The 19,027-nt window shown below is 38.1% G+C and overlaps 1 protein-coding gene across 2 annotated transcripts in view; it reads left to right on the plus strand.

The window, feature by feature from the left end:
- Positions 1-19,027, plus strand: part of THSD7A (thrombospondin type 1 domain containing 7A) — a 267,649-nt gene that overhangs the window by 229,498 nt on the left and 19,124 nt on the right. For both annotated transcript variants that reach the window (XM_026841560.1, XM_026841561.1), the window contains exons 17-22: positions 5,756-5,934; positions 9,513-9,518; positions 10,201-10,334; positions 12,178-12,331; positions 13,172-13,313; positions 13,788-13,903. In XM_026841560.1, the coding sequence (XP_026697361.1) occupies positions 5,756-5,934; positions 9,513-9,518; positions 10,201-10,334; positions 12,178-12,331; positions 13,172-13,313; positions 13,788-13,903 (731 nt within the window). The remainder of the gene's footprint in view (positions 1-5,755; positions 5,935-9,512; positions 9,519-10,200; positions 10,335-12,177; positions 12,332-13,171; positions 13,314-13,787; positions 13,904-19,027) is intronic.

Here is a 19,027-nt window from a genome sequence, read left to right on the forward strand (position 1 = left end):
AGCATTAACAATTGCTCTCGGGTTCGTGTACATAAAAGGCTGTTGCAAAGAAGGAGGAAATAATCCATTTTCCATGCCCATCGTGGATAGGATAAAAAGCAGTAGGCTTAGACTGCTTCTTTAATAAGACTTTTCACTGTCTAACACAAGGAGCACGCTTTCAAGGATGATTAGATCACAGTGGAAACAAGACTGAAAATTGAAAAATGGCTCACTTATGTCATTTTCATGTAAGAAATTATGCATTTGCATCACCAGACCCATTTGGATGTAATATTTCTGGTTTCCGTGTTTCTGTGTTTTCTGTGTATTTTTTCTGTATCATGACATACCCTCTTTTCACTTGCTAAAATTTTTACAGCATGGACAAAGTTTACAAATACAAGTACTTGAAATTTAACAAAAACAAAGAATCCAAACCGGGTATAAACCTTTGAAGTTTGTGAACATCTGCATTCTTGGATTTGAGGGGAGATTGCTATGAACTTCTGGAGATTATCAACTTTAATCACCCTGAAAGATATGTTGACAGAGAAAGGCATCTGAGGTGATGACATGCTTCAGAGAAGGTTTTTCTGAAAAGTACCATTATCATATAAGCATAAATCATAGAATGGGTTGTGTTGGAAGGGATCTTAAAGACCATCTAGTTCCAACCCCCCTGCCATGGGCAGGGACACCTTCCACCAGCCCAGGTTGCTCACAGCCCCATCCAACCTGGCCTTGAACACTGCCAGGGAAGGGGCAGCCACAACTTCTCTGGGCAACCTGTGCCAGGGTCTCACCACCCTCACAGTGAAAAACTTATTCCTTCCATCTAATCTAAATCAAACCTCTTTCCGTTTAAAGCCATTATCCCTTGTCCTATCACTACATACCCTTGTAAAATGTCCCTCTCCATCTTTCCCGTGGCCCCCTTTAGGTACTGGGAGGCTGGTATAAGGTCTCGCCAGAGACTTCTCCAGGCTGAACAACCCCAACTCTCTCAGCCTGTCCTCATAAGGGAGGTGCTCCAGCCCCCTCATCATCTTCGTGGCCTCCTCTGGACTCTCTCCAGCAGGTCCATGTCATTCTTATGTTGGGGGCTCAGGAGCTGAGCACAGTACTCCTGGTGGGGTCTCACGAGAGTGGAGAAGAGGGGGAGAATCACCTCCCTTGACCTGCTGGCCTTGCTTGTTTTAATGTGGCCCAGGATACAGCTGGCTGTCTGGGTGTGAGCACACATTGCTGGGTCATGTTGAGCTTCTCATCAACCAACACCCCCAAGTCCTTCTCCTCAGGGCTGCTCTCCGTCCATTCTCCACCCAGCCTGTATTTGTGCTTGGGATTGCCCCGACCCATGTACACTTGGCCTTGTTGAACTTCATGAGGTTCACATGGTCCCACCTCTCCAGCCTGTCCAGGTCCCTCTGGATGGCACATCCCTTCCCTCACCAGGTGTCATCAGCAAACTTGCTGAGAGTGTACTCAATCCCACTGCCCATGTCACCAACAAAGATGTTAAACAGTGCTGGTCCCAGTACTGACCCCTGAGGATCGCCACTCATCACTGCTCTCCACCTGGACATTGAGCCATTGACCACAGCTCTTTGAGTGCGACCATCCAGCCAATTCCTTATCCTCTGAGTGCTCCATCCATCAAATCCATGTATTTCTAATTTAGAGACAAGGATGTCATATGGGACAGTGTTTTGCACAAGTCTACTTAGATAATGTCAGTTGCTCTTTCCTTATCCACCAATGCTGTAACTCTCTCATAGGCAGCCACCAAATTTGTCAGGCACGATTTGCCCTTAGTGAAGCCATGTCTGTCACCAGTCACCTCCTTATTTTCCATTAGACGGGTAGTAAATGGGGTGGAACAAGTCGTTTGCAACAAGTAATGTTATTTGTTTAATTCTGTCTTATTTCTTAGCTAGAGAAATATCTGCAAGAAATTTGAAGTCTGCTTCTGCCTGAGTTATAAGGGAGTCCAGTGGAACAGCTACTAATCTGTTGAGTGAAATAATGAGGTGCCTGAGAGGAAAAGAATATGCCAGAGGATGAATATGACAAAAATTTTTTTATGTCAGATGTAACAGGGTCATTTTCATTCTGCTCTCTGCCTATAGAATGCAAATCAGAGGCTGTAGTATTTTTATTTCTTCCCCTTGTCCTCTGTTTTTATTTGTGGAACATTCTTCATTACATTTCACTTTGTCTGGTCAGGAGATACCAGAGTAGGCTCTTGTGGGAATTGCATTATGTTTGTGCCTCACCAAGATAGTACTTTTGGCAGGATTTTCACTTCTTTTCTCCTCTTTCTTTGTTTTCTGTCCCTATGCACTATGTCTTTACAATTGTCTTGATGCTATTTTCTGAGCCATTTATTTTTCTCTTCCTTCTCCTTGTCTTTTCTTACCCTTTCCTCTATTCCCCCTCACTCCTCTTTTGTCTTGTGTCCCTTCTGTTGTATTGACTTCTGACTCTTTGCTGTGAAAAGTAGCTTCAGTCATTTATTTTCTTTTCTCCCTGTTTGGAGTCTTGGAAACTGTGAAACCCCTTTCTGGATCCCTTTATTCATTCATGTCCTTGAGCTATTTTTTATCCAGTGTTCTTAGTATATACTAGTGGTTAGGAGGTTTTTATGCTTGTCTTGCATTTTGCATAATAAGGTGGTTTTTTCTCACTGCTCTCCAAAAATGTTCCACATTTGCAGTAGCTCCAAACCTTCCCACCTTGGAGAGCTTCTTTTTATACCTTCAGTGATTGAGTCCATTTCTGTTGTCTCCTTCATGTGTCTTTTCCATTCTTCTTGTTCAGCTGGTTAATTTTCACATGTGGAGTTTGGGTCTTAATGCCAATTTTTCTGAGGAAATAGGAAGAAGGGAGGGGAGAGCACCACAGGCCAGGTATCCTAGATATGGCATAGGAAAGAGCTATATGGTGAGCAGAAACTATATTATGAAGCTTGTAGGATTAAGAACCCAGTGTAACATCGCAGTTCGGTATTTTTTCATTATAAAGTGGATTGGAAATATCAGCTGGCCCACTGCATCCTCTCCAAAATGTGTTAACATATAAACAAGTTTGTAATTTTCCATGTTATAACTCTTACAAAGACACTATACCTGTAATATGATGCTCTTCTGGCTTTATTGCATTCTATGCTAAAGCAGTTTTAGTGGCTGACCTCAATGTAGATATTTCATAGTGTGAAAAAAGGTTGCTGTAGTGATATGGTTTTAATTGATACTTTATGGAATCACCTGAACTATAGCTCAGTGTAATTAAAATGTTACCTGGTACTTGGTATAGTATAATGTATTTGTTACCACATCTGTCTGCAAGATTCTACAAATCTTGTTAAACTTTTTAGCTAACATTCTCATTATCTCAAAAAAACCTTTATCGTCCTCATTTAGATGAGCTGAAGGGAAATAAAGCAAAACAGTTTCTAATTGGTCAATGATATTAGTTTAGTATGTTCCACACAGGCTCCTTTTGCTAGGCTGTGAAGTATTCCCATGCTATAGTTGTCTAAGTCCCAAAATATCATGATATCCTGGACATTTTGTATGAATGGGATGATCCCTTTGAGATTAATTAAGACCAATTTAAGATAGTTCAGAGGTTTATGGAAGTCCTTAAAATGTTACTGAAGCAGCGTGTACTGGTTAAAGTTACCTACTTAAGGATGTACCATATATTTAAAACTTGAATTTGTTTCTTCCAGACATTAGTTACAAAGACAGAAATTTAACAAATGCTAAATGGCATAACTGTGTTATAGTAGAAGGGTTTCTCCAGGGGAAAAAAAAAAAAAACAAACATCCTTAGAAGTCATATTGAAAGTCAGCATTTCAGAATTTCAAGAAAATTCACAGAGCAGTAAAATCTTCACTTAGTTCTATCAGACAATAAATATCATGAAACACTTGTTTTATTGCTTGGAGAGAGTTGTTTTAACTTTTTTGTTATCGTGCAGTTTCATTCAGTAATTTCTTGATTGTATGAGTATGGTTTTGTATAGCACCTAAGACAGCTCATTTCTGGTGAAGATACAGAGTTTAATATTTATGCAAAGTTCAGCGTAGGATGGGGCTCTGAGATAGGGTGCATCTGATTTCTAAGACTCTCTCAGAGATCTCAGGTAGGGCCAAACGTAATCCATTTTGTATTTGCTGCTGCAAGCAGTTGATGTCACCACCTCTGATATGCAGTGATCTTAAAAAATATAGTCTAACACAGTGTACCTTTCAGTATCACTGAGCTGATCAATCCAATGGCGAGAGATATTTAATAAATGTGCTTGTAATTCAAGCTAATAATATTCTAGCTGTTTTAAGGAAGATACATTTGGTGAACAGTAGTTTCACAGTGCTCAAATTCAGGATGTGCTCTATCTGTTTATTTACCTGTTTAACACTTCCAAACAAAATAAAGCTATATAGGATAAATTCATCACCCGAATTTGACCATAAAATACTCTGAATGTTACTGTATGTTTAAAAAAACTCCACCTTTCTGTTCTTTGTATCTAAAACAAATGAACGGAAGCAACTAGAAATATGTATATAGATTTGAAATCTTCTAAGTGTTTCAGTTCTTTACACAATTTGTGATGGTTTGGTATTGGTTGCTTTTAGCAGAGACAGAATAGCTTTACTTGGAAGTACAGGTTAAAAACATAAAACTGCTAACGTCAGCTCTGATGAAAATGACAGTGATTGCTTTCAATCTAAAAACCAATTCAATATATGTGAGAAACATTTTAAACCATGCCTAGCAAACTGCCAGTCATTTGAGAATGATCTTACCCAATTATGTCTTAATTTTGCAACTGTGTTCATCAAATATGTCAACTCCCTTTAAATGCACCGAGACTTCTTTAATCTTTAAAGTGAACATTTGCCAACATTAAATACATTGCAGATCTGACACAGGAAAAGGGAGAGTTCATATAGGTTTAAGGTATAGCTGTAGTAAAAATGCAGTAAAGGCCAGCTTTTTATTTGAGGTTTTATAGCTACTGCTGTAAATATTGGCATAAATGACACATATTGTAGAGCTATGACATATGTTGCTTTTGAAAGACATTCAGTGAATTGAGGCCTCATGTTACTCCCTGCAGACCGTGTCATACCCCTTTCCAACCTCTCAGGACTGATGACTTATCCAAACCAAACATCTGCTTTTCCATTCAGTGCAATTATTCAGTGTGCTACTGGGGGCAGATGGTTGTTAATCGGCAGATCATTAATGTGGCAGGCCACTCTCTCTTTCTAGCCTTAGAAAGGTCACAAGGTGTTAAGTTCCCTCGCTCCAGGCTGGTAAGATGCATATCTTCTGATTCAGTTGGATTTTTGAGGTATAACTGCAATTGAATTACTTGATATTAAAAGCTTGATAAGCTTTTAATTAAACCTTTTTAACTTGGAAAGAATAATATTGTTTTTATAATGATGCAACCAAGAGATGCTTAGTGTCAATTACACTGTAGCTGTCAGAAAGTTCGAATGCTGAAATCTGGTGAGTGTGAATCCTAATCAGATCGCAGTGAGGATGCTCAGCTGCTACTATAACACAGTCTCCCAGCTATATGTGTCAATTTTCTGCAGAATTTAATTTAGCCCTAATGATGAAGAAATCTCTCTATTCACACAGTCCTGTCAAGTCAAACTCTGGACAATTTAAATGAAGTAGACGAGGGCTTCAGGGAGAAGTGGCAGAGTGACATGCTGAAGAGATTTCACTTTCTTTTCCATTCATGCAGGTTATATTGAGGAAGCCTGTATTATTCCATGTCCCTCAGACTGCAAGCTCAGTGAGTGGTCCAACTGGTCTCGCTGTAGTAAATCCTGTGGGAGTGGAGTAAAGGTTCGGTCTAAATGGCTTCGTGAAAAACCCTACAATGGTGGAAGACCCTGTCCAAAGCTAGATCATGTCAATCAGGTAATTCGATTTATATTTACGTTATTGATATAGCTTTTTCCATACCTCAGAAACCGTTTTAGCTGTATTGTTTGTTGATATTAAAAAACTCTACAACATAAGGAGCAGATGCAGGTAGAAGGAGATCCGTGTGCTGGCTTATATTTCCTCAATCAGCAAAGGATCTGCCTTCATTACTTCCTCATCTACAGGAACTCATCACAATGTCTGAACTGCAATTTGCAGACAATAAAACATTCTTACATGCAGATTGTGAAGACCACGTTTCTGAAGATCTTCTCTTACAATGGTTAAAATGTCTCATTACAGGTGCTCAGACTGGTAAGATTCTTAGCGTCATTCCCTGACCGTCTTAGAAAACACATTGAAACTTCTCAAACACTCAAACAGTAGTAACCCAGTGACCCTTAGTGGGTTTTAGTCAGGCTGAGCTTGACCTTTCAGGTACACTTGCCCTGACACTGCAGTTCCAGTGAGGAACGCACTTCTGAAGTCAATCTCCCAGTTGTCCCACTAAACCCCACTTGATTTTCCAGTATGGATCAGTCTGGCTGCACAGTCTGGATCCTCTCCAAGTGAAACTAAGCCAGAAGATGTAATCCAAGAGAACGCTGGGAGTGCTTTGACCACTAATGAGCATTTAGTCTTTGAGACCAAGTTTAGCACTAGTCCAAATCAAAACCCCGAAGCTCCTATTTGCTTGGAGAGTTTTAGAAAGAAAAACCTTCCTTGTCAATTAACTTATGCTCTTCAGAGTTGATTTATATTCATATTACTGTTGAATTTAATTTAGTCTGCAGAGGCATGTTAAACAGCCACACAGTCTTCTCTCTAAATATTCAAAGATTGAAAAAAAAAGTGCTGTCAATTTACATTTGAATAAAAATGCATGTACTTAATATTATCCTATTGACATTTTGCTAGCACAGAGTGAAATGGCTTGTTGATCTAATTTTCTACTTTAGAGAATGTAATTAGTTCTAATTTAGAAAATAATAAGTGTTAAACTGCAGCTAATAAACTAAGTTTGTGATCTACTTTAACAAAATACAAACTAGAATAGAGGCTTGCTGGATTTGGGTCAGCATGTAAATATGCTTTAAATTAGGAGGAATGTGTTTCAATAGAAGCAAATTATAGTCTATAGAGAAGTCTTTTTCCTTCCTTAATATTCATGTAGTACATAATAAGCTTGTATTTTTCTGCATCAAAGGTGATTTTGCTAGAGGTCTGTTAGCCACTTTTATGCAACACTATTGCCCTCTACTGGTACTTTGGCTCGAATTTGATTTGTTGCAATCATACATGGTACTTGCTAAATAATAATAATAGATCATTCAAAATGTAATTATTGTAAAAACAAAATTGAAATATAGTACTTACATGACAAGGGAGTTCTACAGTTAAGTTAGGAATGTCGAAGAATATAGAGGCTGTATCTTTTAATTTTAAATGCATTCACTGGCAATTCAGAAACATGCAGAAAATACATGTGCATTCCAATTTTGAGTTAATTATTTAATCTAAATGTGATCCACCATCTATTAAGATGGAAAACTAATTATTCTTCAGAATATTTATTTCAGTTATTAAATGTAATTTGTTTTATTGATGTATTTATTGCTTAGATATGTAACATGTTATCTGCATAAATACAAAGCATAATGGTTAGATGGGACCCACAAGTATGTGAAAGATAATTAACAGAGGAACCATGCTGTAAGCCGCAATCTAGGAATTATGAACTCTAAGGAAAGACTGCAACATGTTGTCTAGCCCATGGAAGAGAAGATGGGAGGGGGGGTGCTGGCACTCTGCTAGCGTGTACATAAAAGGCTGTTGCAAAGAAGGAGGAAATAATCCATTTTCCATGCCCATCGTGGATAGGATAAAAAGCAGTAGGCTTAGACTGCTGCAAGCAGATTTGGGTTAAGCCTTGGAAAAACTTTGTAAAAGTAAGGTTAGTGAGACATTGAAATAAAGAGCTTAAGATGTTTGTGAACTTTTAAGAGTAAGTTGTTCAATGTCACTCAGGGCTGACATGTATTTTGGAGGGGAGCTAGATGAATTCTAGATGTCTCAGTGAGTGTCTTTCCTCCTGAGCCGTGTATGTGAGGGTGACTCCCAAACCACACTCCAAGTGAATGAGGCTTGCTCAGCACTCACTTCACTAGTCTAAAAGTCTTCACAATAATAATAATAACATCAGCTTTATTATAAACCAATGTCTATGGCCTTCAGAGGATTTCAAATGAAGAAACTAGTCGGAGACTTTTAGAGAAAATAAGGACATCCCTCTCTTCACTGTCTCCAGGCATTATTTTCCCCCTTATCCAGCAGGTGGGTATGTGATCCTTGCACCACCAGTCATAGTTACTTGCACTGCAGTCATAGTTACAAAAAATGGCAGTAGGGTCAGGAGAACACCACTAAGCACGTGCAATGCAATACAGAGTACTCCTTTGGCTTTCCAGCAAGATATCCAATTTTTATGTTACTGGAAAGGTTGTTGAATATCTGGGGTTTATGTATTTCTTATGCCAACCAGGGTGAGAAATATAGAGACATTTCTCTAAATTAAGGTTTCCCTATTCTCATTTTAGAAATCCTGGACAAGAATAAATAGCCACTTCCCATGTGACTACAAATTGTGCACGGAGTTCAGTACCTTCCTTAACATGCATTTACACGACCCATCTTTATGCCTGAGTTAATGCTTACATAGTTCAGAGAAGGACCAAATATTCTGACTATCCTGGTCGTCCTGTGTATGGGCTGATCAGCTGCATAGTGATATATCAGACTCTCTATGCATTCATTGTCCAAGACATTACTTTTTTGTGACTGGTGGTATTTTGTTTCAGGTTAACTGATAAACTGTCATGCCACCAGCCCCCTTATTTTACCCAAGCAGTGCTGCAAAAAAGAAATCAAGGACTCATTTAAGACAATGTCTTAGATTGTCTAGAAATATTAGTTGTGCTGACTTGATACCCAGAATGATATGTGAAGTTAGTTGATATAAGATAATGTTGAGGCAATGGTCTTTAAGCAATCTATGCATAATGAAGATACTCGATGAATGACTTGGGAAGTTTGGAAGGATGAGAACTGCCAATTCCTTTCATTCCCCTGAATCTATTGCACTTAGTGCTGTCAGAACAATTTAAAGTAATAGAGAAGTCCAGTACCCTCCAAAACCACTGAGGATTTTCTCTTGTCTTGGGGAACTGGGTTCCCTACTGTGTGAGGAGTTGATGCTCATTATTGGTGAAAAGGGAAAACAGTTTTTTTGTATGTTAGAGACTGAAAAAGAGATGCCAATTTACAGTCTCTTCCCACTAGTTGTGGTTTATAAACTTCTGTTTTCTTCCAAGGGCAAACTTCTTGCAAAACACCTCATGACAGCAAGGGAGATCCAAGAGGAAATATTGGATACATTTTGCTTGGCAGAAGTCATAGAATGTTGTTTGTGATAAAAGCTAAATGAATGCCGTTTAAATACCTATGCTTCACTCTAATCATTGTTTCTTTTTATCTTTGGTTTTCTTTTGGGTTCATGAAAATACTTTCTTCAGGCTCAGGTAAGAGTTTCTAAAATAAAGAGATATTACCTTGTGCTTCCTGATTGTGCTCCAATGTTTACATTGTCTGTCCTTTTTTTGCAATGTATGTTTGAGAAAATATATAGAACACTATATAAATTACTATATAAGATACTATTTCAAATTTTATTCAAATCTAAACATAATGCTGATGCTGGGTACACAAATATATTAGAGTGATTTTAAGTCTCCACAATGAAATATAAAGTGAAACGGTATACATTGGTATAATTTACCTTGAGTACACTTCTCTATAGAAATACAAAAAACCCACAAATAATAACAGTGGGACAGAATAGATGGGGAGAGATGTGAAGAATGGAAGTAAAGTTTTAGCAGCATTTTTCTAAAAGGTATGTTCATGAGCTAGCCTGTAAGGTTTTATGTTAGTTGTGTTGATGTTAAGCATGGAAATGGCATAGAATGGGCTTAGTGGCAGCAAAAACCAGGGAATCTGTCATTAGATGTTTTAGCTTCTCATTTTGTTATTTCAGTAGTTTTCTATCAAGTATTTTATCTGTATTATTACTACAGCCTCTAAATCAGCAAGTTTACATTTGTTATTCTTACCAAAAAGAGCATTAACCTTTTTTTGCATGATCACTGTTGCATGTTTGTCTTACTTGTGTGCAACAAAACTGTTGCTCAATGTGGATTCCAGGTATATGAGGTAGTCCCCTGCCACAGTGACTGCAGCCAGTACGTATGGGTTACTGAGCCATGGAGTGTCTGCAAGGTGACAAATGTGGACTTAAAAGAGAACTGTGGAGAAGGTGTTCAAACAAGGAAAGTCAGGTAAAACAGTATTGCTCCTTCTTCACTTTAGAGAACCTCACTTTCAGTTATCGCTGTATTTAATTTGATGTATTTTTGTGTAATGTGTAGTGTTAAGTCCAACCATAGTTTACTGGACCAGAACCCTGACTGATGTAAATCAGAATAGCTTCAGTGAGTGCAGTGTGGCTCTGTCTACTGATTATGGATATAGACCATAATTCCTAGTTTATAAACCAATGTATACTGTACTTACACTACCACAAACACTGTAACGTTATGATTTTAGTGCTTTTCGTAAAGGTGAAGTAGTGCTCTTTCTGTATGAAACTATGATTTTGAAGACCCTTTAAAGTACATAAGCACTTGGGAATAATAGTTATTACACAAAAAAAATTGGCAAAAGTGAATGAAGTGAAATAGAAAAATCCCTAAATCTGTTAGTTATTGAACCTGATCTAGGCATCTGTGCTTGCTCATCATCCTAGAGCTCTAATCAAAGGTTAATTAAAATTAGTTTCACATGGCGTGATACAATAGCCAGTAAAGGAGTACATGGCGTTTGGGTTGGCTGGAGGTTGTTTTATTTCTTTAACAGCTAAGGACAAAACGACACACAATTTGAGATTATAATTCTGAATAATAAAGCATAATGTAAATTCAGTGTGAAGGTCCAAAATGAGAGCTGTATACAGTAAACTGCTAAATGTTCTCTTTAGCTTAGAAACTGACACATTTATAGAATTTTGTTTACAATAGCACTGTTACTGAAGTAAGCATTTACTTCAAGAAGGTCAGTCTTTATATTTTCTTGACCAATGTAACTGTTCTCACACAGTAGCATTTAAACAAATTCCCATAAGAATACTCTTAAAAACTCCTCCAATATGAAAAATCAACATTAATCAGTGTTAATGTTGCAATATAGATTTTTAAATTACCATCAAAGATAAAAAAATAAAGTGTTTTCAGCCCTTTGGGACTAAAAACATCTAGTTTTTCATTTATTATCACATAATGCCATTAAAGTACTAATTCCACATAGCTAATAGATGCTCATGCTGTATCTCTTGTGTTTACATTAGAACAGAGAGTGTTTCAAGAACTAGTTTAGTATGACAAAGTAAGTTGTTTGTAAAAAAATTAATATGGTCAAATGGAAGAAAGTCCAAATATTTCTCTGTGTATGAAAGGCTTCCTGCTGATACAAGCAATTTTGAAAAATAGATGCAAGCCTCTTAGTTTGAATGATCGTAGCCATGTACTAGTTGGTCTTTTGCTGACAGGTGGAAGGGATATGTTAACAGTAGATGCCACAGCATTGGAAATACTGTGGAATGAAGACAGTCATCTTCAGCTCTACAAAGCTAAATATACTAATTTTTCATCTTAACTGTGCCTCCATCTGTTTTAAGTATAATGGTATTTAAAAAGCATCTGTGTAAATTAGGGATTAATACTGACACTATAAAATTTTAAAAGTTTTAATAGTTCTAGATTGATAGATTGAAAGTTATCAGTTGAAGCATGCAGAAAATATGTCTAAACGATAGATTATTTGCATTATTCTGGCTTAGATAATGTCAAGTAAATCACCTGCCCAGAAGCTCTTGGCAAATCACTCATAGGGACTATCTAAATTCTGTATGTTTCTTTATATGGCTGTCATCTGTAAAAATGAGGATTAGTTTTGGGTCTTCAGATTTTCTTGGATATTGATAGGTCAATACTTAGTTGTGTTATCTCAATTGCTTCATGATTGTTATGTACTGGCAAAATGTTAAAATGCTTCAGAATACTATGGAACACTGTTACTGAACAAAATCCATGGCAAATGCAGTTTATGTGCGGTTCTTTTTTCCAGGTGCATGCTAAACACTGTGGATGGTCCTTCTGACACTGTAGAGGACTATCTCTGTGATCCTGAAGAGATGCCGCTTGGTGCTAGAAAATGCACGTTACCATGTCCTGAGGACTGTGTTATGTCTGAATGGGGATCATGGTCTCGATGTTCTTTGGTAAGAAGTATACTGAAGTGTAACATATATAGTTTTAGGAGGATACTTCAAAAATATATACATGACATATTGTGCAAAGATGCTGAATTGAGCAGGATTACATGTGTAAATATTTATCTTTATTGTCAACTTTAGGGTGGTTGATAGTTGCAAATAAAGTGTGCCAGTATTTTTTGTTCATTGAAATTGTTCCATAACACAAAATATAATATCCCCAGTGGTCATTCTTCAGTGTGGGATGGGTTCTGTGTGGTGGAATAGCTTTGGCAGTGGCTTGTGAGTCTGTCTTTGAGTATAGCTGTGAGCCTCTAAATAGCAGTTCAGTCACTGTACTAAAGATGTCACTATCCTGGAACAAGCAAAGTCTGTAAATCAAGACTGAGCACAGAAGGATAATTTTGGGTTTTCCTCTCCCCTTCCTCCAAGCAATTTCTAAAAGAAATCTCAAAAAACCCAAATCAAACATAAAAAAATGTTTCAGGACCTCTGAGTGTTTGGGCTCTGGTGCACTACATTACAGCATTTGGAAAGTGAGCATTTCAATATCCAGTTTATGAGTGAAATCATTCCAAAGCACTAGTACTGAAACATGAACAGTTATGAAAGTATCGAGGTGTTACCAAGTTAAGAGGAAATTTCACCTTGGGTGGTACCAAGGTGAAAGAGCAGATTAAATTCTCTCTGAAATAACAAACAAATGGTTTCTCTTACACAACAGCATGAGCCCATTATGTTACATTTGTGTTTTGTGAAGGGGTTACTTGAAAGGTGGTTGTAATGTTGCATGAAAAGGTATCAAGGCACCAAAATATCAGAGCTGTTTCCAATCTCCCTTTCAAGCCATGCAATGGAAGTAGCGTCCGCGAAAGGTCAGCTGAATCTCTGAGACAACCAGATGATGGAAAGTCTTGTCCTGCTACCACAGAGACAGAAGTCTGCACTTTGAACAAAAACTGCTACCACTATGACTACAATGTGACAGGTATTTGTGGTGTTATGCTCTAGTGACAGCCTCGGACTATGGCTTACTTCCATTCACCTTACAGGACAGATTTTTCAGCTTTCTGGTTCTTATCCAGAGGGAGATGTGGAGCTTGTTCTGAAAACTGATTCAGGCTATTTGATCCAAGCGAAATATTACTGGAGGGTTTGCAACTTGGGTGAAGTGTGCATTCTGTAACTCCAGGAGATTTATTTCTCCTACCATTTTGTGATTTGCTCAAAAGCCATGCACACAAAACCAAATACAAACTTTTTATGAAGGCATCACGGCACTGACTATTTACAGTAAAAGTTGCTTTTTCCACAAATGTGTGGCAGCTGGGCTTCATAGGCCTTTGGATGTGTAGAAGTTGCTTTTAAGGATTATTTTAGACCGTGAGAATTAGATGGGAGATTGAATCATTCTGAGTTTTGTCTAAAATACCTGCTACGCTAATGAATTCCTTATTTCCAGACTGGAGCACATGTCAGCTCAGCGAGAAGGCTGTCTGTGGTAATGGTATCAAAACACGGATGCTCGATTGTGTTCGCAGTGATGGCAAATCGGTTGACCTGAAGTACTGTGAAGAGGTGAGTGGGTACCTGTGAGTAAGCTCCGTTCTAATGGTGCTAATTAATGCTGAGCCAACCGAGCAATACAGCATTAAGCCATCTTCACCAGATGTTTTGAAACACTATTCACGGATTGTTAAGTACTTCTGAAATGAACTGTGCCATCAACGGTGATTTTTATACAATTTCCTTCGGTTACTTTTAAGTGCCTCCATGAATGTATGCTAATTATTGTGTCCTGAAGGAAATGACTTAGAAACAATAATTAATAAAGTAGAATAAAGATAATAAATCTTAATCAGAACACTAATCATCTTTCTAATTTGATACAATTTCTTCATGGAGCCTTGGACAGCAGCCAGTATCAATCATTTACTTAATGTGTTGGAAAACATTTCTCACATGCCATTCTGCAGCTGGGCTGAATGCTAACTTCTTGTATCCAGCTGTGCAATGCAAAAGATACCCAAGCTAGTGTGAAAAAATGTGCAGCATGAATGTAATATTAAATAGGAGCCTATATGGAGAACTAATTAGCAGTCAGGAGCCCTTAAATTTTGAAAGAGCCATTTTAGAAATGTTCAAACTAATTTCAAATTTAGCAGCACTGGTTTTCTGACATTTTGTGTGTTGCTCTTAATGTTTTTAATTGCATGGAGACAGTAATGTGAAGGAAAATGGGAAGACAACACAAGTGCTACATTAAGGGCAATCCTACATGCTTTTCTGATGGGAAATAACTGAACTTGTTTCAGCTGCCATTCCCCCACCATCTTGACATCAGAAACAAAATCACTCGCAATAGGGGACTAAGGTGAAGTGATCTCCACAGCAGCTTTGGTACCAACACCTTTTCTGTTAAACCTTCCTTGGCTAGTAGCTGCTCTTCAGGACATGCCCCTAGCAGAGTTTCATCACAAGTGGAGGGAGTCAGGAAACTCATCACATACTTTGGAGCATAGCTTTGTAACAGTGTAGCTCACCTTCTTGGGCTTCTCCAATCCCCTCTAACATCTCAGATTCCTGAATCTGTAAGTTCTTATCAAAGGCAGGATGTTTCAGCTGAGTCTGTGTTTTGCCAGTTATTAGGCCTTGCATAAAGGACAGAGCCAGCATAAATATGAACCACTAACCAAATTGTATTTGATACAAAAGGGTCAGTATATGAGTGAGCGCTGAGGGTACAGACAAGTCAGTCAGAGTATACATAATTGACATCAATCCTACTGACCCCAACAATGACACCACACAATCAACAATGGGTGGAATAAATGGTGAAATGCAGTCTCCCATAGGAGGGACAGGAGACAATCAAGTCAACAAACCAAATACATAAGACCAAGAAAGCCACATACTGAATCTCTACACAGCCCACGTTTACAAAGGCCAGACCTGACTGGAGCCCAGTCCCAGGGAGGCAGGAGGTCCTTCCCCAACAGGGAACTCTGCAGAGTGCATCCACCTCACAGACAGACACTGCCCCTTCCTGCAAGTGGTCCCAGCTTTTATCCCTCAGTGGGACACCTGACCCTCGTTTACTGAATGCAGACACCTGGGGCTCATTTACCCAATGTCTCTCCCTGCCAGGCTGGCCGCACCCTGGAGGGAAGCCTGAAGGTAAACTCACCCCCCCTTTGTGAAGGGCTGTGGGAATCACCCATATGTCAACCTTAATTTGGGGCTTGGGATTGAAACCCCAGCATTTCAGTCTGGTACCCTGCTTTTGTGCCATGTTCCTCCTTCACACGTAGCTCTTGGGTTTATTATCAAATCTAATAATTGTATCATTTATGTCTCAAGAAAAATCTCAGGATCTGGCTAATGCATTATGTTAATGTTTTAAGGCATTAAAAGAAAAAAAAAAATTGGTCTTTTGGCAAGAGACTGCAATACTGATTAATTTATACCAAGACATGACATAAAATATCCATCCACATGAATATTTCAATAGAAAAAAATATGTTTTATTAGATTTTAAGGGGATATACATTTCTTTTACCATAAAACCAAGAAATTATTCCTGTTGTTAACCAAAGATTTTGAGCAACATTTAGAACAAATGATGACTTTTCACACTGAAATCTCATTGCAGAAAATCTCTGGAGATTTCCTGCATTTAGGAAATGAAAGTTTATTACTCAGAGAAATAATAAGGGCCACAAGATAATATCTCAAAAGTTAATTGCTGTAATTGACTGGCCAACAGACATCACTGCAGTGGGGTCCTGGCTTTATCAGCAACCACTGTGATACAGTCTTATTTACCCTTTTGATTATAGATTATATCTCATAGAGAGATACATCTTCATGTAGAAAGCTCCAATCCACTCCCCAGTCATACTGTTAAGACTATTTGTTGAATTATGGATGTGTAAGCAGTGGTACAACAAGGTCAAAGGCTGATCCAATAACTGTGAGGAGTAAAACCTGTTAACTGATTAAGAAAGCCAAGCTGTTCAGATCTAACCAGACCCTTCACTCTGAAGATGTGAAAGCCAACTCTGTTACCTTCCAGGTCATGAGAGGAGAATATTCAAGAAATTATCAAAATGTGAATACATACTATGTCCCTCTTACTAATCTAATCACGTGATCCTTCAGGGTGGGATTTTTTTCCTGTGTTTTTTGTATTATAAGGGCAGTGCAGAAGGATTAGGTGAAGTTCAAAATAAGGTGCATGGGGTTAGAAAAGTAGATGATAAGAGAAAGATGAAATAATTTTATATTGTCTTAGCTAATGGAAGTTCCCCTGGGCTATCATAAAACTTTATACTGGATGTGTAAATAAACCAAAAGTTTTGTTTCATTTATGTGTAGATACATTTACAGAATTATGATTCTTACTATATACAAAGAAGAGAGATCAGTTAAATGTATTTTGATCCCTAAGAAATGAAGAAGCCTGATTGCAACGTCTGAGTTCCTATATAATATGTGGTTCAAGAAACTAATAAAAGCCATAGACAAAAAAACCCCAACTTCACATTGTCTTTTGACTATCACCATCTCCAGCTATGAGCATCAGCATAGCTAAATGCAAACGTTTTTTCCAAGACCTTGTGCTCTGGTTTCCTGATGCGTTCATATGATCTTGTGTGTTTCAGTCAATCAGCTAAAGAAGCTATCCAGTCATCCTGATTACTGCCAGGATAAATCAGTTTCTAGAGCTTATGTCCAAATCCTTGTTATGTTAACATAGTTCCCTTCAAACTCTCAAGGTACAGTAAAACTGGATTACTTGGTCTCTAACTCTACAAAATTAGCACATCACAAGAATTCAGCTTGTCTTTTCCTTGAGTCTTTGAAAATCAGATCACCTAAAGCAAGCTGGCCCTGGTCATATTCATATTTGTCATCTTATTTTTATTCATTTACCTTCAATTAAAGATCAGAAAAGCCTAGAAACCAGCAGTTTTGTCTGCACTAGAAAGCAAACTTTTCTGGTTTAATGGCAGATAGTCTGCTTGTCAAATTACATGATTAACCTCCAGCAGAGGTTAATCTGCAGTGCCAAATGTTCCTATAAACAGATACTTATTGTGGATCACAGGGTTTATAGAGCATGCTGGTTGGGCAGCCCACTGTACCTGGCATGTGCAACCAGAAGTACAGGGTGCTCAGCAGTAGCTCTCAGTGTAGCTCCTCTGGTACTTGCCATTCCCAAATCAGAAACCACAACTCATCCAGAACAGAGGCTCTTTCAGGGAAGGGAGCTACTGAACACTTTTCCAAATGTTTTCTTAGCTCTTCAAGGTGAATTGCCGTTCACCAATTGAAGGAAAGAGAGAGATGAGAAAAGAATATGTGATTCATATCAAATTACATCCTGACAATTGTTCCCCAAATCTATTTCAGCTGCACTTCAGTATCTAAGGCATGCAAATGGCAGATTGCTGTGGGTAATCTGGCCTTCAACTTTCTTCTCTTCACCTTTAATATCTTTCTTGGGCTTTTCCTTTTCTAGATGCCAAAGTCAAGCTGAGAAGGCCAGTCTTGAAAGAGAGCGGTTTTGTTTCTGTAATTAGCAGGAATCAATTCAGCACACTTTAAAGCCTTTGCTCAGAAGATTTGACCCAACTATGGACTTTAAAGACAGTTCTCTAGTTTCCTAATTATCCAAACTTCAGATTATCCAAAGGTTTCAGGTCTTGTCTGTGTGCAATTGCTGGATAATCAAGGTTATGCTGTACCACAGAGAAAAGCCAAGAACTTGTTCTTTGATATATAAAACAGAACAGAGGTCTAAAACCTCATTTGTCTCAATAAATGGTACTGCAAATGCAAATTTAAGTCTTGGTGAATCTATCAAGTTGAGACATTTCCAGTACTTGTGGTGGCTTCTTTATGGAGGACATGCTAATGTTGTGCCTAATTATTGCTCTATGCTTGCATTTAGTAGGAAATAGTGGGTTTATTTCCTTTTTAAAGTCTTAACTGCTGGTTTTATGTCATTAACCTTTCCAGTTGTTATAAGTTTTGAAATGTCTAGATTGCTGCTTGCTTTTTTTTTTTTTTTTTTAACTATGTGGGGATTTTATCTACTTAAAAGATATCCACAAACTCCTGTGATTCTGACAGGCCTCAATGATGATCAAGGTCCACTGGAGAGGGTCAATGAAGATGACAGTCTTTTATGCTGGGAAACTGCAGATCTGTTCATATTGGAACGATTGATTTTCTTTTGTGTTTTATATCATACACACTATGATCAACTTATCCTTTTAACTCATTCTGAAATTGGGCAGGCTGCAAGGATAATTATTGTCATGCTAATATTTTTGCTATCAATTGTATTGCATCTTGTGTAATATATTCTCATGTGTGTTAGTGAGAATATCTCTTTTCTCCCTTGGATAGGGAAAATCTGGAGCATAGGAGTTTATAAGAACATAGAAATGGCTTTACAGGATCAGACCAAAGGACCATGTAGCCACTGCGCCATCTTCCAGCATGGCCACAAAACTCCTCCTTCCCTGTGGAGGTTCCATCATTTGTTAGTGGTAGGCTGACTCCTGCCCAGAGAAGAGCTCAGTACAGAATGTATTTTTGGGAAAACAAGTGTCTGGCTATTTTCTATGTCCCCTTCTCTCATATTTCTCCAGCATTTGCAGCTTTTACTTCAGGGATGTTAGAGTGTTCAGC

Source organism: Athene cunicularia (assembly GCF_003259725.1).
Source record: "Athene cunicularia isolate RWA chromosome 2 unlocalized genomic scaffold, athCun1 chr2_part1, whole genome shotgun sequence".
Classification (NCBI taxonomy): Eukaryota; Metazoa; Chordata; class Aves; order Strigiformes; family Strigidae; genus Athene; species Athene cunicularia.